The sequence below is a fragment of the Amphiprion ocellaris genome, chromosome 17 (assembly GCF_022539595.1).
Source record: "Amphiprion ocellaris isolate individual 3 ecotype Okinawa chromosome 17, ASM2253959v1, whole genome shotgun sequence".
Taxonomy (NCBI): domain Eukaryota; kingdom Metazoa; phylum Chordata; class Actinopteri; family Pomacentridae; genus Amphiprion; species Amphiprion ocellaris.
The window spans coordinates 13,733,695-13,755,670 of NC_072782.1; the positions used below are offsets into that span (position 1 = coordinate 13,733,695).

The 21,976-nt window shown below is 42.5% G+C and overlaps 1 protein-coding gene across 4 annotated transcripts; it reads right to left on the bottom strand.

Annotated features, from left to right (window-relative positions):
* Positions 1–2,274: 2,274 nt before the first annotated feature.
* sec16a (SEC16 homolog A, endoplasmic reticulum export factor) lies at positions 2,275–21,004 on the bottom strand. 4 transcript variants are annotated; one of them, XM_035949034.2, is made up of 32 exons: positions 20,928–21,004; positions 17,100–19,402; positions 15,966–16,502; positions 15,671–15,822; positions 15,348–15,436; positions 15,041–15,164; positions 14,526–14,724; positions 13,399–13,582; positions 13,137–13,279; positions 12,566–12,627; positions 11,944–12,082; positions 11,587–11,829; positions 11,402–11,499; positions 10,583–10,664; positions 10,345–10,462; positions 10,152–10,263; positions 9,948–10,053; positions 9,622–9,762; positions 9,403–9,516; positions 8,860–9,061; positions 8,320–8,771; positions 8,159–8,203; positions 7,620–7,784; positions 7,439–7,525; positions 7,259–7,315; positions 7,031–7,151; positions 6,763–6,900; positions 6,475–6,557; positions 6,057–6,128; positions 5,588–5,647; positions 3,849–3,917; positions 2,275–3,751 (listed from the first exon to the last, which is right to left on the bottom strand). In XM_035949034.2, the coding sequence occupies exons 2-32, from the start codon at positions 19,326–19,328 to the stop codon at positions 3,677–3,679; spliced, it is 6,498 nt and encodes a 2,165-aa protein (XP_035804927.2). In that variant the 5' UTR covers positions 19,329–19,402; positions 20,928–21,004; the 3' UTR covers positions 2,275–3,676. The 4 variants fall into 4 exon arrangements, with proteins under 4 accessions (XP_035804927.2, XP_023127934.2, XP_023127936.2 ...); XM_023272166.3 differs by having other exon boundaries at positions 15,966–19,402; XM_023272168.3 differs by having other exon boundaries at positions 15,966–19,402; positions 20,888–20,999.
* Between the last annotated feature and the right edge of the window lie 972 nt (positions 21,005–21,976).

Sequence of the window (21,976 nt, forward strand, 5' to 3'; positions counted from 1 at the left end):
TTTAATATTTTCCAGTGACCTCATGCGGGCCAGTCAGGGTCGTCCGGCGGGCCGGATGTGGCCCGCGGGCCGTAGGATGCCCAGGTCTGCTCTACAGGAAGTGCACATATAAATGTTGCCAACCATCCTGCTATTTGTTTTTGTTTTTGTGCTGTAGTCGTGGTGTAACTGTAACTTGAAACAGAAAATGCAGCAGACAGTGACAAGACTCTGTGGATGGCAATGTGGTTCACTCTGAAAACAGCTGTGGGATGCATTGCCCTGAAATGTTGTACACACATTCATGCTCCCCTGAGCTGTGTATGACTGCCACTGCTGCTAAAACTGTTAAACATGGTCATTTGTGAACCACAGTGCAACAATTTAACTTCTCATTGTTTTTTGAATCCCTGCACCTTTCACGTCACAGTGTTTTTGTCATCAACTCCTCCTCTTTATACCTTACAAGATTAAAATGTCTTATAGTACTAAGATTATGCTTATAAAGCGTCCTCCACAATCTGGCAACAATGCATGGCATGAAAAAAAGACACAAACCACTGGAGTTTATGTAGATGTTGCACACTCACCCTGTAAAAATGTAACCTCCTGAAGATCTATTTTTATTGTCTCCAAGAGCTATGAGTTTAGTTCTTTGTCAAGCTCATGAAAATGGGAAAAAGTGCACATTTTAAAAAAAAACAAACAAGCCAGCTCATAAATGAAATGTTGTGGCTCAAAATATCTAAATGGCAGATTACTGTTAGTGTAGTCAAGTTTGTGCTTCTCTCGCAGCAGAAGTCATTTAATCACAGAGCAGCATTCTAGACACCTGCTGCCATCTTTGAATAAAGAGTTACAGGTGAAAAACCTTTCTTTTTCATCCAGCAAATAATGTTTTGTTTCATCCCAATGGCTTCAGGATTCTAGAAATACCTTCAAATCATCAGTAAATATTTGTGGGTTTGATACACAAGTGGCATAAACTGGGATTAGCATTTAGCTTAGTGTTAGCGTCTTAAGAAAATTATGCAGCTGTTCAACGTGGGTAATTGTATCCAATATGATTAATATTAGATACAAACTATCCAGTCTGGATGATTTTTGCGACCTATAGATGGATGGCGACTAAAAACAAACTTGACCTGTGAATAGAATGGACTCAGTGGCTCTCCCTTACTGTAGAGGCCAGTACAAAGTTGTTCTGAGAGCTCATCTTTATCCTGTGATGAAATATTTCTATCCTGATAGGGGTCGTCTCTTCCAGGATGACAGTACCTCCATTCGTTAGTCACATGGGAGTAACTGAATGGTTTCATTAGGACGAAGATGTGTGAATTCCATGCTATGGCCTTTGAAATGACCAGATCTAAACTCAGTTGAACACCTATGGGAGATTCTGGACTAACGTGTTACTACTCTCCACCATCATCCAAACTATAAATGAAATTTCTTTTGTAAAAATGGTGTTCAATCTTCTGGATATGAAATAGATTTTAGACTCTGAGAATCAAATGCCAGCACAAATTAAAGCTGGTGTGGTGGACCAACACATTACTGAGACGCCTTTAATTTGTCACCTGACTGTAGATAAAAATATAATTAAAGCTGAAAATCATGTTATGAACTATCTGATGGTGACACCATTTATGACTATGGCTTTCAACTAAGTTTCCCATTACAAAAATACCTCTCAAGGAAGTGTGTTAATTCCAGATCACATGACCTGCTCCACATGATGTAATTTCCTTCTGAAGAAAAGACTGTCAAGACTCCAAGGCTTTCTGAGTTATTTAATATAAAGTAGTGTGGATTTATCATGTTAACAGGTTTACTACAATATCTTTATAAATAACTTTTAATTTCACTCAACATTTTAGAAGACTCTTTCTCTAAAAATGTCATGTGGTGTTTGGTTATAAGCGGCCATGTTGATTTTAGGCCTGAAAACAGCAAAAATGTCACCTATGTTATAAACTGTCCCGCAATTCTATATTGACCCGGCTATTTTATCAGTCATGCTCTAATTCAAAACTTCGGAAGCCACACTTATTCAGTTCACAATACATTTAACCTTCCACTTTCAGAAGAAAAATGAGTGCAGTCTCAGCTCAAGCTTTGATACCTTCAATGTTACTCAGTATCACTACAGGACTTCAGGTCACATTTGCATTAATATTTATGTGCTTTATAATGTGGCAGTTTTTCCTGTGACTCGGCTGACAGCCACACTTTCCTCATTCACTTTATTTTAAAACACTGTTTTATATAATGAATGAAACCAGTAGACGTCTCTTTCAAAGTGCTACAGAGCGCAAAAATACCTTTATTACCATTTGCTTCTACCTTTTGTATTCACGCTTTTCTGTCAGGAATTTTACATGAGGAATTCTAAAACACTGGGGAAAACAACTGCTTTTTTGAAACAAATGGGGAACTTTTAAAATCATAGTGATGTCTACAAAATCATTGATTCAGAAACATTTAGGATGACAAATGACTGAATTTTAAAAAAAAACATCACATCAGTAAATTAAAATGACAAGAAATGTTTAGAGTACAATTAGCTCTCAGGTCACAATTTCGATAAAGATTTATTTGTTTGCAGAAGCGGCCAATACAAATGATCAGAATATGAATCTTATCTCATCAATCATAAATGCATTTTGTCAAAGCTTATCAGAAAAAAATTAGTTGCTCTCCACACACACGTACACGCGCACACACACCGTTATGCCTACAGCTCATAAATACAATCAATCTGATATACAAATATTTGGATAGATTCATTTCTAGCGACACTTAAAATGCAGTTTTAATGCTGGTTCCTGCTGCTCTGAACACCAACCCTCGATTCGATGATATTGAAATTTCCTCGATAGAGAAACTCCAGCTCAACTTGGACGAAAGACCCCGAACACATCTTCAAAAGTGAAGAACTGATGGGCAGGAGGACATTTAAATAAATATCTGAAACGAGCAACATCCCAACACTGCAGGCTTTCTCTCTCTTTCCTGTGTCATCCAACATGCTTCCTTTACTGGCGAGTGACTGAGGAAAAGCAAACGACACGGCAGACAAAGCACTACTGACAGTTCATTCTCACACAAAATGTTTTCTCCAGTTGACAGAAGAACACCGAAGAGCTGCGTGTACAAGTCCACAATATAAAATTAAAAAGGTGCCACTTTCTTTCTACCCGTCACTCATACAATCAATCACACACCTTTGGACTTTGGACAGAAAGGGAAATCTATAACAGAACATGGGATAATCGTTCTGTTGACAGTCATATTTGAGGAGAAGCTGGGCAGCTTTACGGGAGAAACATATTTATTGTACACTAAATTATGCCTACGTGGGCATATGGTTTTTGTATGGATGCATCCACAGATAAGCCTTTACATGTGTTAATCATAGAACCGTCTATTTTCTGTTTGGATGCAGTAATAAGCCCTTCGAAGGAAAACAACGTGCCTTTTAAAAAACAGTGACAGTAACAGAGCTAAAGAAAAAGACGAGTGGTTAAGCTGTTGGACGAGGACTGACATGACGGAGACTGTGATTATGCTCTTCTTAGGTGCAGGCAGAAAGCAGGGTCCTTAAGACAGAGAGCAGGATGTCCATGTGCTTCATTTACTTCCAGGTAGTTCTATCCAACAAGTCTGTTTACACAATCTCTCTGTGAGATGATGTTTACTTCAACACTGGGTACTGGCGCTGACCGCCCAATCGGCCAGAGCGTAGTCCACCTCCTGATGGTGCACTCGTCTGGAAAACAACAGCAAGGCAACAGGATTATAGAGTGAAAAGGAAAGAAAGCATATTGCAACTTCTAAAGTATGAAATTTAGTTTAAAAATCCATACCTGTGCAAACTGTGCGGGGTTATAAAAGGTGACGCCTCCAGTGGGTGCAGTTCCTGGGGCAGGATGACTCTGTCCAAAGACAAGTAAAGTTACTGAAGTGTGTGCAGCGATACAGTACCATTAGTTTACAGCAGAGATGGAGAGAAGAGTGCACTCCCAATGTCACACAGACATTGTAAAAGAAAGTGGGAAAGTAATGTGAAAGAAGATTTGGAATCACAGCAAAGCGGTTTCTCTAACCACTGTTACACCTATTTTAGTAGTCATGCAAGCTTTATGACGGGTTAATGAAGCTGTGTGCTCCTATTACAACAAGCAGGGAGGCCTCCTGCAACAGTCTCCAGCATGTTTCACTCTCTGATCGTTAACTTTACATGTCAAAGCTTCATTTATAGACAGTTCTGTGAAGCTGGACCTGCTTTGAGCTAAAGGCTAACATCAACAAGCTCAAACCGATAATGCTAACATGCTGACGGTATTATGCTCACCATGTTCATAACCCTGGTATAACTTGCTAACAGTTGCTAATTAACAAAAAGTACAGCTGAGGCTGGTGAGAATGTCACAGATTCACAGGCATTTGGTCCCTGAATTATCAGCCTAGATGATGATCAGATCCAATTTTCAGCATTTTTCCAATTAGCATTAGTGTTATCTTTTCTAATCAATTCACACTAAAATTTAGAAATGCGCCACTTTGCCTTTGTCTATTTATAGTTGCTCTGTGGCCTTGAGCAATGTCCCTTCTACAGCACTATCTGATGGGTTACACACAACCAGAAAGCCAATCAACACAAAAGAATTATGTTGAAAAGTCTCAAATGTGCAGTTATAAGCCCTGAAAAAAAAATTGTTCTTAAACCAAAGTACTGAACAAATCAAATGAAGACCCTAAATGCAAAGTGAAGGGATCGCTTGGGTTGTCAGAATACATCTGAACAATATGAATATCTGTGCCAAATTTCATGACAATTCAATCAAAACCACATTTCATTTAAAACCACACGTCGACCTCAAGGTGGCACGAGAAAAGTCAGTTACTCCGTGTCAGTAAGATACAGTAATGGCAGTTGAATAGTTATGAAAATGACAGCCTGTGTTTTCCTAAACACTTCTCTTTAACAAAAGGCGATGGTATTTATTGTGTTCCACATGAACTCAAGAGAAGCAAAGAAAAAACAACTGCTACGTGAAGAGAATCCATATGCAGTTACTCTAGCAAATTGTAATTAAGGCAGATATTGTTGACGCAGATCTGCCATGCCGTTTTTAACATTGCTGCCCCAAGGAATTGTTGGACAACATTAACAACTTTCATTTTGTATCTTTAGAGATCACATAAGTCAGTAGGATTCATCTTCTCGGGACCTTGAACTTTTGCACAAAATGTTAATGCGATCTCTTCAACAGGTGATGAGATGTTTCAGTCTGGACTGAAGCTCTGCACCAACCTACAGACCGACTTTCAGATCCACAGAATCATCTAAGAAACTTCACTACAAACTCTATAGTTAGTTATAATTTGTTGACTAGTTGCAGGGTTGAGCTTTTCCTAACAAATGTAGAGTTCATTTATGCTGGAGACAGCAGGCAGGCGAGCAGGCAGACATCCTGGGTTTGATGGGGGCAGCAAAGATTTGGGTGCAAATGGTGAAGCGTGCTGCTAGTGATGCGGTGAGTTAGAAGGGTGGCAGGTGGGGGTGAGAGTGACGGACCGCCTGAAGTCCAGTTAGAGGTACCTGGTTTAAATGCTGACTCACTTCGCGTGATAAAGAACTCATTGAGCTAGAACGTGAGAGCTAAAGACAGCAGGAGGGAAATAAACAGTAGACAAAAAACACAAACCACAAACCCATATTAATAATCTCCCATGCACTGGATTAGATTTGTTCACACTACCCACCAGTTCAGAATGAAAATGAATAAATCAGCGTTAGAACAATTATGGTTCTTGAAAAAACAGACATGGCGAGAACTATATTCCAGCGACAAATGGAACAGAGTTTGCACTAATTAACAAAGCATTTAGCATGATTATAAGGAAAGACTTTCAGTTGACATGCATGCATTCTCCTGATCTTTCTCGCTTTAACTTAGTCATACAAATAAGCAAATTGCACGCGCTGGCTGTTAGCTGTTGAGCAACATGTTTCTGTGGTGGCACAATGGTAGCTACAGAAGCAGCCAACAGGGACTGATTGGTTTTACCTCTCCAGACTGTGAGCCATCAGACACAGGAGGACCTTCTGGGGCAGGCGGCAACAACGTTGGGTTGAACATCTGAACAGATTAAAGTGCAACAGAAGAGATATTGAATGAACAGAACTTTGTACAATATGTGAACTGACTAAACTACATCATGTGCTACAACCTCCAGCAACATCACCTTTTATCTTTACATGTTATAAAGGATCTCTTATAAGGTTTTATGTCTTAACTTGTTTTGACATAGTCTGAGATTTGACACCTGAGTGGTACTTTACTTCATTTGATCAATGACGTAAAATAGATCAAAACACAGACATGCTGAAAGCCACAATCTATTTATAGCAGTAAAGCAACAGCATGAAAAGGTTTTAGAAACAATAAATCAGGAGAGTTAGCAACAAAGAGAAATATTAGATACCTGTGGAGCAGCGCTGGCGTTTGGTGAATTCTGCTCTTGATTTCCTCCTTCACTGCCCTCCAGAGGTTGATGATCGTCAGGAGCTACAGAAGAAATACCGAGAAACACTTCATTTTAATCCTTCACTGCGTTGTAGCTCCATCTTCCAAAATCAAACAGAAATCATCTACAACTACCAAGAGTTGTGGCTTTTTCCTGTATTGTAACATTCATGCATACTGTATGTACTGTATGTACATATTTTAAGTATTTTACAGTGTTTGTTTAATCTTAATCCATGTCACACACCTGAACTAGGCACAAATAGGTTAGCAGGCATTGGCATCGGTGCCAAAGGAGCAAAGATGTCTGCTGGCGCTGGGGCCATTCCTCCTGGTTTAGCAGTTCTACTGGGGTTCAAAACATCCACGTATCTGCTCTTCGTGCCTGAGAAGACAAAAACACATGAGTGGTAAGAAACATTTAAAAGACCAAGTAATCCTATATTCCAAGGGATTGTGCAAGGTCAAGCATAGTGTTTGTGTAGCCAAAAACTACAGTGTACAACCCTTCTCACCTGCCTTCCTGGAGAACATGTTGACTGAAGGGCCACTACTCGGGGGTGCAGGGGGCCCTCCAGGGCCAGGCATCGGAGCCATCTTGGGGAAACCAGAGGGAGGCGGCGGAGGCGGCTTACTCTAACAGATTGTAAGAAAATGATTACATTTGGTTGATAAATAAAGCTTTCAAGCTTGTTGAAAAATCATATTTCTGGCTTGTACTCCAGTTCTGAACGATTACTGACCTCCTCTTCAGGCTCATTCAAGTCAACCCATCTCTGCTTCTTTTCATCCCATACAATCTGATAATAATAAAGAACGCAGGGCTCTGATCAGCACAGCTGGCATGTAGAACTACATAAACAAAACCTGGTAAAATTAGTAAAGTGGAAATACTTCATGCACATTTAATAACTATCACTTACAGATTTGTTTTTGTCATCTGGCAAGTGAGCCTCATTCTTCCCCCTCCCCCTCATGATCCAGCCCAGCCAGCCAGCACCACCACCGCCCTGTGCGTGAAAATAAAGGAAAACTGCACTGAACACCAGTGAACATTGGAGAGACGCTGACTGAAGAGCTGAGAACTTATGTGTGAACATGGACCTTTTTTGGTGAGTCTTTCTTGACTTTCTTGGCCTCTTCTTTACGGGGCTGTTCGGGAATGGAAGGTGGAGGGGGAGACGCCTGCTTCACAGCCGAGTTGCTCCGTTCTCTTCCAATTGAGTGACTGGAAGACTCGGAGGTTGTGCGAGAGCGCCGTCCTGATGGCTGCACAAGAGAAATACTGATAAGAATAAAGTATATACTTACAGTCTGATTATCTAAAGTGTCTTTTGAGCTTAACGGGAGGCCTTAATGTGATAATTAAACTAATTTAATTTTGTCTTATAGATGTTATGGACAGATTCCACAGATTTCCACAACTACACTGTAAAAATTCAAGGGCCTTTTCTGGAGACTAAAGTTAAAATACCATGTCTAGCATGTGATTAGCTGAGCAGCCCAACAACTGCCTTCTTGAGCATGTAAGACACTCTGCTCCCTGTTGGCTCTGAAAACAAGGGCTAACACAAACTAGCACCAGACAGATTAAACAGAAGAAAATACAGTACAGTAGCAGTTTATACATGACACGCACGCACCATATACATTGAAGATCGTGAAGCAGCCCGTGATCTTCCAGTACCCTGCAGTGCCACAAAGACAACATAGTAAGAATTTTAGTGAGGAGTGCACATACTAAGAAGTTCATAAAGGATGACGTAAGGATGTTTTTCAGACATTCAGACCACCAGGTACTGACCATTTGAGCCATTTGGTCATAGAAGTCCTTCTGAGGTGTGAGAGAGCCTCTGGGTGGGGAGGATGATATCGGTTGACCAGCTGGCATCTCTGGCAGAGCCTGCTGCTCTACAGGTGGCATATGCCCGGGAGAGGGGGGCATGTGTGGAGCCATCTGCGGAGGCGGGTGGCTCATCTGCACAGGTGAATGCAGCATCTGAGGGAGCATGTGTGGTGACATCTGGCCCATTTGTGGAGGGGGACACGGCTGCTGATGGGCTCCTGGATACATTTCTGGCTGCTCAGGTTGAGGCTGGAAAGGGGGAGGGGCAAAGCCAGGATCCTGCGGAGGGTAGCCTGAGATGGGGATCTGGCCTGGTGGTCCACTGGGGTGTACTGGGTAGAACTGGGGCCCATCGCTGGGGGGTAAGAGCTGAGGAGGGGCCATCCCATCTTGGAGGATGGAGGTGGGAGCTGAAACAAAGTACAAAAAGATGAGCATTTTGAATTCATATCATAATACAGAGAAGTTAAAAAAAACCTTCCACATGTCCATACACACCTGGAGGCATCAACTGTACTGCCTGTGGTTGAGATCCAGGCAGTAGTGAGCTCATGAGTGGGTTGTCAGGGGTTAGGCCATCCGTCTCCAGCGGTATACTGTAAGGTTCAGGTGGACTCGGCTGATCCAAGTCAGAGCTGGGGCTGCTGCAGTCGAACTGTGTAGGAGTTGTTCTGTTGGCGCTGTATGTAATCACGCCAGTCTACAAAAAACAAAAGCATCAAGCAATTGTTACATGAGTACAAATGACTAAAAAAACAATAAAACATCAAAACTAATTTGGAAAAACAAATCATCACAACAGGATTATTGTGAATGGGTAAAACAAAAACATTTACACACGTCCTTTCTGGACCTCGTAAATTGTAAGGAAAGCAAAGATTAATTCTTTTCATATGTTTTGTGACTCCCTCGACCAACTAGCATTACAATTAAGTACACATATTACAGTGAAAATGCCTATGCTCTCCAGAGAGCTAAATTTTTGAATATCATTTTGGTAAATTAGCTCATATGACTAAAAATACTTTTCCTCCTACTCACCTTGAGCTGTCCATCCAGCTGTTTGAGGTGAATCAGCCATTCAGGCTCATTGAACAACTCCTGCTCTGGTTTCTCCTTCAGTTGTGGATCAAAGAACCGCAGCTTTTCAGACATCTGTTAACAGTGTAAAAAATACATTTGTCAGAATGTGAACACTGGCATGTATTTATAATGACTATAGAGGGGGGATAAGAGGGACAGACGATAATCAGTGCATACTTGTATGATCTGGCTGATGAAAACAGGGGAGTAGTATGCAGGCTGCATGAGGACAGTTCTTGAGATAACTTCACAGTAGTGGAAGGCCTGAGCACTCAGGCCTGCTTCAGCCAAGCGGCATGCATAGATCAACTTGTACACCTAATGGGAAACAATAAACAGAAGAGTGTCATTGCTCAAAAACATCCCAGTGAAACATTATTGTAATCATGTACTGAGCCATAGATATAATAGAAATGCAAATAAGAGCAATTCTTCAATCTATTTAATATAGTCCATACAGTCAGTTTTTAGGATCTTGGTGGGTAAAACCAATAAAAATCTACCTGGAAATTGGGCAGTGAACAGGGCTGGGAGCCCAGAGACTGAGCATACTCATAGGCCTCAGTCCTCTGGATTGCTTCATTGGTTGCAAATTGGTAAAAGGGCAAACTGTAATGCAGAGACAATGATAGAGTTATACGTGTGACTTGTTTTCTGTAAACTACGTATAGATCTTTAAGCGCTGTATGTCTGCCTCTTTCACTAACCTGTGGTTGGAGCCAATCAAAACCATCTTGGTGCTCTTCTTCGTAAAAACTCCAAGACCAACTTGGGCCATCAAGTAGCAGAAATGTGCAGCATCATTCAGCCCTTTAGAAACTGGCACAAGACACAACAAGTGTTCTATGAATGTTGTTAAGTTCAGCGTTGTTAGTTACTAGATTTATAATATAATCCTACCAAGAGTGTCTCCCATGGTGGTGATTGTGCGAGTATCCAGGTCCAGAGTATGTGTGAGGTTAGACAGCACCATGGCCAGATGAGGGCGCCAGTCGCCCCACTTTTCCTCTCCGCAGCACTGGATGAACACAAGAGCTCAACTGAGGCGTACACACTTGAAAATGACACCTGTACAACTCCTTTAAAATGACTAGAAAATGATTCGTAATCAAGGACAGAAAAATGAAACAATACTTACAGTGGCTGATGCAGGCATCCTCCCCGACATCAGCTGGTACACTGTCTGAAGAGGATCATTGATCGGCAAACTGTTGGCAAACCTATACATCAAAGAAAGCTTATGTCAGTGAGGATGTTCGCTTTTTGCAGGTTGGGTTCAATTAAAACAAATTCTTGTGCAACTGCCCGGTTTGTGTGGTTTATTTAAAGTGTGAAAGCAGCCAACCTTGACACATACCACACAAGCAGATCAAGATACTCTTTAACAGGTGGATCAAAGTCTGCTTCCAAAGGAACTCTGGTGCAGTCCAATACATATAAACAAACCAAAACAGAATCTATGCCTATGCCATGTTGTCCATTATAGTTCAGTGCAGGCACTGAAACCACTGTCTCCTTGCAGCATATTTTTGTTTGTCTACAAAACAGTAATTCCTGGTGCCATTTTCACTCCTTCATTTATTTCTGAGCTCTTTGTGAATTACAAACTAGTAGAAATATCATTATATATATTGTTCCAAATATCTAACAAGCACATTTAGCCCAGCAAGACAGCACTGCTGTGGAAGTACAATACGTTTGGTTGCAAAATATACATCACAAAAGCTGTCCAATTAGGTTCCAGCCTTATCTATGTGATTTGTTTTGCATCTTTTGGTTTGTATTTAATAATGCCGCTGTAAACACCAAACAGGCCAATAATTACATGAACAATTTCTGCTTCGCTCAGGACTGTCAGGATCAAGAAAACTTAACAGTAAGTGTGAATGCAGTCATCACATAATGAAGGGTCAGTCAAACTTAGGCATCATAGTTTTTTATATCATTGGTACTTCACCTTGTCATGACACGTGCATGTGTCCTGTTGTCCATTTTACTGGCCAACAGCAGGGCATGACCCCAGAGACCTCCCTTCATGGCCGCTTCTAGTGCATCCTATTCCACAGAAACAGTTGAAAATATGCCAGATCCTGCATAATAAAATTACATTACAATAATGTAGGTATTATGTGCATTTCATACCTTCTTGCGGCCAAAAAGTAGCAGTTCCCTAAAGCGTTCGGTTTCCTTGCCAACATTCTCTGGCACAGTCATGAAAGTGTCTGAAAGAAGGGATAGTGGTCCAGCTCCAGGCTCTTCCTCAGCTCGTGCCAGAGGCTCATTGTTAAAATCAATCAAGTTGGCTTCATTAGGACTCTTGCCCGGAAGCCAGACTGAGCGATGCTCCTTCAGCAAGAGGTCAGCAATGTCTGTGCCGACGACAGTCTTAAGAAATAGAGTGTGACAGTGAGGACATTGTTTCAAACAAACATAAAAGGTCACATTTCCGCCTTCAGTTCTATGCCCAAGAGATTCACAGTTATGTCTGGACAGTCTTACCCCATTCTGTCTACACAGCAGCATAATGAAGTCCCAGAGCAGGCGAGCAGAGTCTCTGTCCAGGAGGTTGTTATCACGGGAACACTCCACTGCTTTGTTCTGGGAAAACTTTATCACATCTACCTTATGTGTCTCCTCCCTGAAGGACACAATGTAAGATGTGAGACAAGATGGCAGTGAGTATTCAAATCAACATTACCTATTATATACTGTTGAGTGATTTTAAGACGCTCGAATGCAGCAAAAAATAAACTCTACTGTGTATGAATTCACACTCAGCTGCCAGTTTATCAGGAACACCTGACAGAATTAATGCAACAGTAATGCAATAAATCCTACCTGCATCAGGCTTTCAATTTTCAGTTGGTGTTTTCAGGCTTAAGACTCAACTTCACTGTCATTTTACAGATTGTAGCGCTGAATTGCATTTTACTGACAAGTGCTTGTATTTTTGTGTCCACCCCATATGTATAAATTAGCATAGCCTAAATAACACAAACATTCAGCCTTTTTAATGGGATTTGTTGACAAAAACAAAATATTAAATATCTCCAAACTTCGGATTTAAAAGTTAATGATTAAGATCTAATAATGATGGATAAAGATGGCAGAACACACTTACTTGACAAGGGGTCCTGGGAACGCTCGAAGTTCTGCCTGATCCGCTGTATCCTGTAGCATGGTCTGAGGAAATAGGTGTAGGGTATATTCTTATTCCGTACATTGTGTTCATGTATTCTCGAGTATTTTTTCTTTTAATCACTCATACATTTGCAGGTTACATGACGTCAATGGTTTCCGATCACTTAGTGTTGCAGATCTTACATTTTTAGTCTACAAAAGTGAATTATTTGCCTGTATCTATCCAAAAGAAAATCTTCTCAAAAGATACACAATCCATTAACAGCTTCATCACTGCTCAGTCTGTTAGGTTTCTTTAAACCACAATACTCATGTTCTTTTAACACCCCTGAATCAGAAACATTCTCAAAAAGGTCTGCAGTTTAAGGGAAACCTATTCTGTTCTGCTTTCTATCATGTACACAATAAAACGGCAACAAAAAGGCCCTCTTGTATACTGATATTCCTTCTTACAGTTACCTCACCTCTAAAATAAAAAATCTTTTCGTAACACAATGAACAAAAGCTTCCAACAATGCAACACTGAAACACACAGTCTGTTAAAAATGTACCTCTATGTTGTGGATATCAACCAGAGCAGGCTGTCCAGCTGAGGGGAGATTTGGCAGTACTTGTACCAGATGACCACCTGGTCCAAAGCGGGCACAGCGGTGGGGTATGGTGAACTTCTCTGGGGTTGCAGGACGAGGGGGAGCTAGAGAGGACATAATAGACAGAATAGGAGCACTTAATTGAATTACAGAAAGGAAACTGCTGGCATTTAAGGACGGGAAAAAATGCAAACTCTCCTAAAACTAAAAACTGCCTACTTACGTTGCTCTGGAGCGATCCAGGTGCTTTCTGCAGGGTACTCAGAAGGATAGAGGTACTGACTGTAGTTCTGGGAGGCATCAGTCTGGTTCGGGTACTGCCCATAGGAATAGTCCACAGCCAGAGTTGATGATGTGGTGTCATAAACTGCTGATACTAAGTCAGGCTGGCTCCTGTATACCTGGCTCTGCAGGAAGATATAGCATTAAAGGGAGAATATATGAATGTATCAGAAATAAGAGGACAAATTAAACATTAGCATAAACAGACTTTTTTCTTTCCACTCACACAATACAGAAGTGGAGCTACAAAATCCAAAAATTGTGGTGAAACATTTTCGACTTCGTTTCAGTCACATTCTGTGCCTTCTGACATAATTTCATTGCATGAGTGACAAATAGTCTAAAATGCAATTAAAATGCAATTGAGGCCTATATAAAACTTTTAAATATTTAAATTAACATAATCTTATATTTGTCTTTGAGGTTACAGTAAGCCATTTCAAGAACAACAAAAGTACTCTGTTCAACTTAGCAAGCAGTTATGTAAAGTACTCTATTGCACAAGCACATGGATAAACACTCTTCTGTAAACACAATATAAGAAAGAAACTACTGTCAAAGGACTGAATGCATCAATATTAATAAAGCTGACCAAACATATAAGAACTCAATAACTCAAAGATCTTCATTGAAACAGATTCAACAGTTATGATAAAACAAATAAACAAAAAAACAACACCTTTCCTCCTGACTGACTATCAACTTATACGTCTGGGTCTTGCAGAAGTGACAATGAGGAGGAGTTCTGGTGTGAATTTACAAGCAGAAAGCATCAACATGTCAGTCCTCAGTGGGAAAAGGTTTTGCCTCAACTCCAACTGCCTACATTTGTGTTTATGCCTTTATTCATGAGCTTATCTGTGTAGTGCTAAAGAAAGCCACAACTAAAGGTATCAAAGGTAGGAGGAATTTGCTTGGCAGGCACAGAGCAATGAGAGCAGCGGTCAGTCCACAGTCTAAAATATATTCATGTGTGGCTTAGTCCTGAAGTCTCTGAGCTGTGGTTGAACCAGATGATAGCAACCTATAATAACACCTAGAAAATGCATACAAGCAAAATCTATTTACCTGTTGTGATCGTGAGCTGAAGCTGCTGCGTCTGCTGTGGTGACTGTGAGAGCTGTGTACACTGTGTGCAGACTGCTCGCTGTGGACGCTTCGTCGGTCAAAGTCGTCGCCGTACATTTCTCCCCGACGACGGTACTCATCATCAAAACTGGCATCATAACCAGGATAGTAGCGCCACTGGTCTTCATAGCCATCTTTCCTGCGAGTGGAGCAAACAGCATTTGTAAATCAAATAGCACACACAGCTACCTGTTATAATGCATCATGTGACCCATTAGAACACACGAGAAAGCAAACAACTTCACAAGACTTGAACTTAGATAACCTTGGACATTTGTTTTAAATATATCATCTAGTGTGATACATAAGAACAGACAGAACTTATATGCATCATAGAGCAGATAGAGACAACAACAGTTTCTTATCTTGCCTGACATTACCTATTGCCAAATGTAATGACAACAATTCCACTGACATGCACCACTTAGGCTGTGCAAATGGTTTTCTCTGCATACCTGGCAGGATACATATGTTGATTATAGTAGCTGTCTCTGGCTCTGTAGGCATCATCGTAATTAGACCAGTAGGACTGATCATAATATCCTCTATATCGCGGGTCATATTGTCCATAGTTGTATCCTTTTCAGAGAAAATACAGAGACAAAGAGAAGGTGATTCACATATAGAAAACATTAATATACCCACAATGATTAATGCCTTTCATGAAATAATTAGCTTAAAACATGTTCACTGAACAAGAGGGGAGAATAAGTTCAGATTTATGGTAGGAAATAACAACAGCTTTCAGCTCTGTGCTCATACCTCCATAATCATAGTGCTTGGGATAATCTGCATAATATTCACTATAGGCACTTCGGTTTGCTCTGTGGTAATCGTCAGGATAGCCTTGCCTTTGGAAAAAAGTAAACAAAAGGTGAGACTTACAGGTCAAGTGTGACAACCACCTAAATATAGCTAAGAAAGTAACTTACATGACACAAAACCATACTTAACAGAGGATTCTTTGCCTAGCTCTTAATATTCTCTTAAATAAGATACTTAAAAACTTCATGAACAAATGAACGGCTACAATGAAACATTGTGACATACACAATGGTGAAAGACTGAGAAAGAGTGTTACAAACCTGGATGAGGGTCTGTCAGAATACTGACTGGCCCTGGAGCTGGGTCGCTCTGGCTGAGGCTCTCTGTACTGGTAGTTTGGATCGCGATAACCTGGGGCCTGCCCCTCATATCTACCATACCATTGATCTCCTCTGCCCCTGTATGAACCATCCTGAGAGATAAAAGCACCAATAAGCAAACTGATGTTCACATTTTTACATTTATTGGCAACATTTACTCATACATGACAGTCTCATCAGGAGTGAGGATTGCACAACTTCAGCTAGCATAGAGAAAAAAAGAATTTACACTTACTTGATAATATGGCTGTGTCCTAGGATCCCCAGGTGGAGGTGGGTACGGACCAGGAGGATATGGTGCTCTGCTATCTGGGTATTCTCCATAGTTACCATAATAGCCACCATACATCTGTCCTGGACCCGGAGGAGGAGGCCCATAGCTTTGATGGCTGCCTGCAGAGGAGGGTGGTCGAGGTGGTTCTGCAGGAGCTGGCTGGGAAGCCCCTGGAGGTACAGGTCCTCGAGGCCCAGGAGGGTATGCCGCGGTGGGAGGAGGAGGAGGAGCAGCACTTCCTGCAGCAGGCCCCTGCACTGGAGCTGCATACTGGCCAAGGGAAGGTTGTGCTCCACTCACAGGAACAGGAGGAGCGTCTTTCTGTTCCTGCTGTGCAGCCTGAGAATCTGATGTCTTAGGAGACTCACTTGGGGGCTGCTGGGTGGTGGCAGCTGCTTGAGAGAGTGCCGGTGGTATCTGTGGGGCAGATGTAGAAGCTGGGGTCTGCACAGAGGCATTCCCTTCCACTCTTACCCCTTGCTGAGCATCTTTGGTGACCTGTAGGTAAAATCCATTACTAGACTGTGGAGACTCATGTAGAGAGGAAGGGTGGCCAGGTGCTTGGCTTTGGGCTTGTGATTGGTGCATAGAAAAATCAAGCAGTTCATAATTTGATGGTTGATTATGATTCGAGACAGCAGGAGTCACAAGAGAAGCCTGTGGATTAACTTGGACAGCAGAGTGGCTGTCTCCACCCAATGACTGGCTCCTAGAAAGAGGAGGGACGACCGGCTGAGACGGCAGCGGAGCTGTGATTTCTGGTGGTGCTGCCGCTACTGTGTTGTCTCGAGTCAGATTGAGCGGAGCCTGGTTAGACGGATTGAAGCTTAAGGGTCCAGGAGCAAAGAGTGGATTTTGATTAGAAGTTACAGTAGGTGTTTGGGAGGTATTGGCACCGTATCCCTGTGCAAGTGATCTCACAGGTGGGGTAGTTTCCCTAAGGCTACTTTTACTGGCTGCTTGAGTACTTGGGGGAATCACACTGTAATTGGACACTGGTGGGGCAATCAAAACAGGCTGGTGGAGTGAGCCAGAAACAAGGAGAGATGCATAGCCCAGGCTGTCTTGAGAGTCAGTTGGCTCTGCCTCACTCACCTTTGGTGGGTTCTCTAGGTTCTCTGAGTGTTGCTGAGAAGTTTGCTGAATTCTCTGGGAGGACTGCTGGTCCAGAGGACAATCCTCTGGAGGTTGGATGACATCAGCACTGGGTTCACGTAAAGGGGCGAGAACTGTTGGTGCAGCAGGGGCGAGGAGGATATTAGCGGCCAAACTAGCGGGGTCATTCTGAGCCCACAGGGTAGTAGCAGGACTCTCACAGGGCCGACTGGCCCCAAAAGCACGGGATGAAGGCCGAGAGTGAGAATGAACCACTGGGTGTGTCACATGAGGTATGCCACCTCCAGCCCCAGCAGGAAGGTGGTGTCCTGGGCCATAAATATTTTCCATATTATCTGGTGGTTGCTCCATGTTGCCTGGTGTACAATCTGCACCACCTTCCACTACCATTTTAGCCCTATCAACCTCAGCAGGACGCACCCCAACTGAATGTGAGCGAACAGGTTCAAAAGAGCTATTAGCACTAGCTTGAAAAATACCAGTTGGTTTAGGAGGACTAGGTGTAGGAGGCCACATCTGCTCCAGGGAATTCTGTTGCACACCCACATCTCCAGCAGGAGAACTGTCAATCTGTTCAAAGTAGCCTCCAGTGGCGGCTGACAGACTAACATCATCAGTGAGACGTGGGCTTTCCTGCTGAATAAAGGTACCTACTACTCCCTGGTGCCGACGAGAGCTAGTTCCACTGCCATGGCTCATGTTGCTATAATTGGATGAAACACTGGCAGATCTAATTGGTCTTGGAATTGAATCTGGAGTCTCCAGGTTCGGCCCGGTTTCAAACTGGTCTACTCCATGGGGTGCTGCAGCAGCAGGACTACCATGAGTTTCGCTGGGCAATACTTCCTGGTTCGGTACACACTCCAAATTCTCCACATGATCGAATTGGGAATCAGGTGGCTTTTGCGTGTTTCCCTGTGGCGGATGATTGCCATCACTCATGTAAGGTAAGTGTGCATGATCTTGAACAGAAGCTCCTTGGTAATCCAAAGAAACATCTGCATGGCCACTGTGAGCTTGTGGGCTGCTGTGATGCTGAAATGACCCAGCAATGCCATTCACTGCCTTGTTTCTCTCTCCTGCAAGTGTTTCCTCATTTTCCACATCATTGTCTTTAAAGAACATTGAGAGTGTACCAGACTCCTGGGAGTATGGAACTGGGGCAGGGGCAGAACTGGGTCCAGGTCCTGTATTGGACACAGGCTGAGATCCAGCAGAGTCAGGCAAAAGCTGTGGATGGCCCAGGCCAGTCCCCATTTGGTGATAGCCTGAGTCCTGTGGAGGTTGGTTAAACCATGAGTCTTGGGGGGCAGAGCTCTGACTGAAATAACTCTGAGTTTGGAAATGGGAATTATGCTGCTGGGGTCCATTTGGGTCTGGCCATTGAGAACTAGGTGAATTCACTGGGTTTTGAAGAGGAACAGGAGCCTGGTTCTGGGGATGTCCAGGTTGGGTTGGGGGAGCGGAGGTGTTGTGATGGGGTGATGGGCTGTGGGAGGGATACATCTGAGTCTGTGGAGGTATATTAAAAGGCTGTGGGTCGCTAGTAGGCTGGAAATAGTTCTGAACAGATGGGGGGCGACTTCCGTGATCAGGGGCCCACTGAGAAGGGGACGTGGTGGGAGGCAGTGGCTGGAAGGGCACAGTCAGAGGCGCAGGCTGTCCCTGAAATTCTTGGTTAAAAGGTGTCTGACTAGGTGCTGGAGCTACAGCCATAGGTGGTGATTCTGTGGGCATGGATGGTGTCTGTTCTCTCGAATTAAAATAGCCCTGTTCACTATGTGGGGATGCATAACCTGTCGGAACTGGTGCGGGGAAAACACCAGCAGATGCTGTACTGTGAGGATTGAACAGGGGCACTCCTGGAAGAGAGGATGGTGGGGGACCAGGAGGAGCAGCTGGGACTTCCTCCATCATCAGTGGTTGTGGAGGCAGCCCTAAGCCAGGTTGAGAGTACATTGTGTTAGGTGGGGTTTGCATTGGTGGAGGGTTGCTGTTAGGTATTGTTGGGAGACCACCTGCAGCTGTAGGGGGAGGAGTTCTACCAAAAGCAAAAGGGTCAGTCATGGGCTGGGCAGCAGGTGGCATTGTGGCAGTAGCTGCTGCTGCTGCTGTATGCTTGTGAGGCCTGGTTCTGCGGAACATATTGGGCCCAGAAGGAGGAGGGCCAGAAGCTCCTGGAGGTCCAGTCCGAGGAGGGGGCTGCATGTCTGCAGAGCTAACAGGTCCGAGGACCACGCCACTCCAATAGATATCACTGAAGAGACAGAAGTCAGGCGTAGCTGGGTAAAGAGAAGGAAAGAGGGAGCGGTTAACAAAAAGCTACATATGCCTCTTTGATTGACTTTACCACACCTTTATTTGTGTTATAGTCTATGGTCTCATTATAACAAGTGGTACAATGTGGCAATTTCTGCATCACTCCTAACACATCGTGATCGACACTACAAAACTGAGTACAACACGAGTGATTGATTACAATGAATGCAAACTTCAACAATATCATCCAATTATATACATATTGCTTCATTAAATGCACATTGCTTGTCTTAAACAATGGAAACATGTAAACATTTCAAAAAGTCCACATAACTCACACATGCAAAGAAAACTGTCACTGAGCTCAGCTAAGACTGATGTTGTTACTGATAAAACAGAAATTCTTAAGTACCAGCTTAAGATACACAGACAGCTTTTGTCAGGACATATTGAATCTGTCTCTGCTTCTACTAATGACTAACAAAAGAGCTCAACGGCATTGGAATTACACTTGTTTCGTGAGTTTTGCTGAAAACGAAAACAGAAAAAATGTTGATTGTAATGATCGAAATGATCGAAACCGGAACTCGACGATGTTATGGTCAAATAATCCCGCTGCCAGCTTTGCACCGTTTTCTTACTTTCAATGGCAAGGTTAATAACAGGACCACATTTAAATAACGATATCACACATGCAATGTGCAGATTCTTGACTATGCTCTGACGAAATTGTATCATCTGTCAGATACAAACACTGTGCATCTGACAGAAGATCAGGGGAACTAACACCAACTGACAATGAGCATTTCAAATGTTACAAAGGGAGATCAATAGCCACAGACAGAGGTAACGTAGCAGGCAAGCAGTCGCGTGAACCCGGATCTTTCAACCGCCAGGAGTTATATATCCATCTGGAGCCGTTGCAGCCTAGTAAGCTAATGTTAGCACCGCCGACCTGCCAACTTACAAAAGTCACAAAGTTATCCTACTGAGATGTAAGCTTTCGACTTAACTCCGATACTTGACAATTGTTGTAATATCACCGATGACTGGCTCTTGTTTGGTTTGGCAGGACATGAAGGTAGCGTTACACATTAAGCTGCCTAAGAGGAAAGGTCCTGGGTGCTTTGCTCAACAGCTAACGGTAACGCTACATTGCTATACATGTCATGAACGCCATAACACACAGCAAAACACTGCTACCTAAAGTCGCCTGGTTTTGCCCAAAGCTAAGAATTTCTCAACAAAAATAAATATTTGTCCTTTCCGTACAATTTCCGCAGTGACAGGGACACACAGCGATAAGTTTCGGGTCGCTGGGCACTCGTCGAGCATAATTTAACAGGTTCACTGCCTGCTCAGCTAGCGTTAGCATCGCTGCTTAGTTAGCACTGCTGGCTAACTAGCCTGTGCTAACTACAGGGGTAACAGTTTCACGCTTGTTATAGTCACCAGAATAAACCGTTCCGAGTAAAACATTAGTAGTAGTGTTATATATTTACTCTTACCCGATGTCGGAAATGTGTAAAGATATAAATAAATTCTTACAAATGTCCAGGACAGTGAGTCTGACACACCGCCACCATCTTCAATGAACACATCCTACTAGGCTACGTGTACAAGCAGCGTCACGGGCCAAACAACGGTAGCGTCACGATGGGGCGGGGCTTGTTAAAGGGTCAATCTGTGTGTTAATCTTAATCAATTAGATGCAATCAAGAATGATGGGCAATGCAAAGGCTTTGACAAGACTTTGACACAGTGGGGGTTTAGCCCAGCCCATAAACGTTGACATTTCAACCTGATAACGGCACCATTTTCACGTTGCTTCAGAGTCTGAGACATTGTGCTCCATGCAAAGCAAGGTCATCCCAGTTTCTTCCTTCACTTAGCCCATGTTCTAAATGTATACCACAGTGAGTGCTGACTGAGCCCTGAAATTTATCCTATTTATGATGATTTACAGCTATAATCACATGTAAAGTTGCCCTTGCAATAAAAACAATTCAGAGTCACCGAGGGGTGAGGTTGGCATGTCTCATAAATAAATTACTCTTAATGATATGTGATAAGTTTATAGTTTTTTAGGTGACTGGCCCTTTAGATAGTCCAAGAGAAGAGATGCAGGTGCTGGTGAGGAGAAAAAAAATCACATATTAAGTCTCCTAACAAATAACTATTAGTATTTAGTTAAAAATCTGTTGCTTAGAGGTGACAAACAAAACTTAGTGTTGCACTGGAGTGTTTACAATCCAGAAGTTGACTTCTTCAAAACTGTAGAAAATATGGTTTGAGTTCCTAAAAAGTGTTGTAGGTGTTATTGATTGTGCGTTTTCAGCAGATGTTGATTTCACTACTAAAACTCTTCTCAGAGCTTCCTTTTATGTGAAGTTGTTTTTGTAGTTTTCTTTCTGGTTTTGTCTGCTTTTCTAGTTACTCCTGATGTTACTTTTTTTATTGTTGATCTTTGCTTAAAATGCCCTTGTATTCCCTGTTTAGTGTTCATAATAGATATATTTAAAATTAGAAATACATCATGTTTACTATGGTGGCATTTATTTCAGTGCTGCCTTTAGAATTTTTATTGAGCAGTTATG

Excerpts from the sequence above, each read along its gene's own strand:
- sec16a (XM_023272166.3), bottom strand. The coding sequence starts at position 19,328 with ATGCAGCCCCCTCCTCGGACTGGACCTCCAGGAGCTTCTGGCCCTCCT. Across the intron at positions 9,517-9,621 it reads TCATCAGCCAGATCATACAA|ATGTCTGAAAAGCTGCGGTT; the intron begins GTATGCACTGAT and ends CACTGTTAACAG. Across the intron at positions 7,316-7,438 it reads CAGATGACAAAAACAAATCT|ATTGTATGGGATGAAAAGAA; the intron begins GTAAGTGATAGT and ends TATTATTATCAG.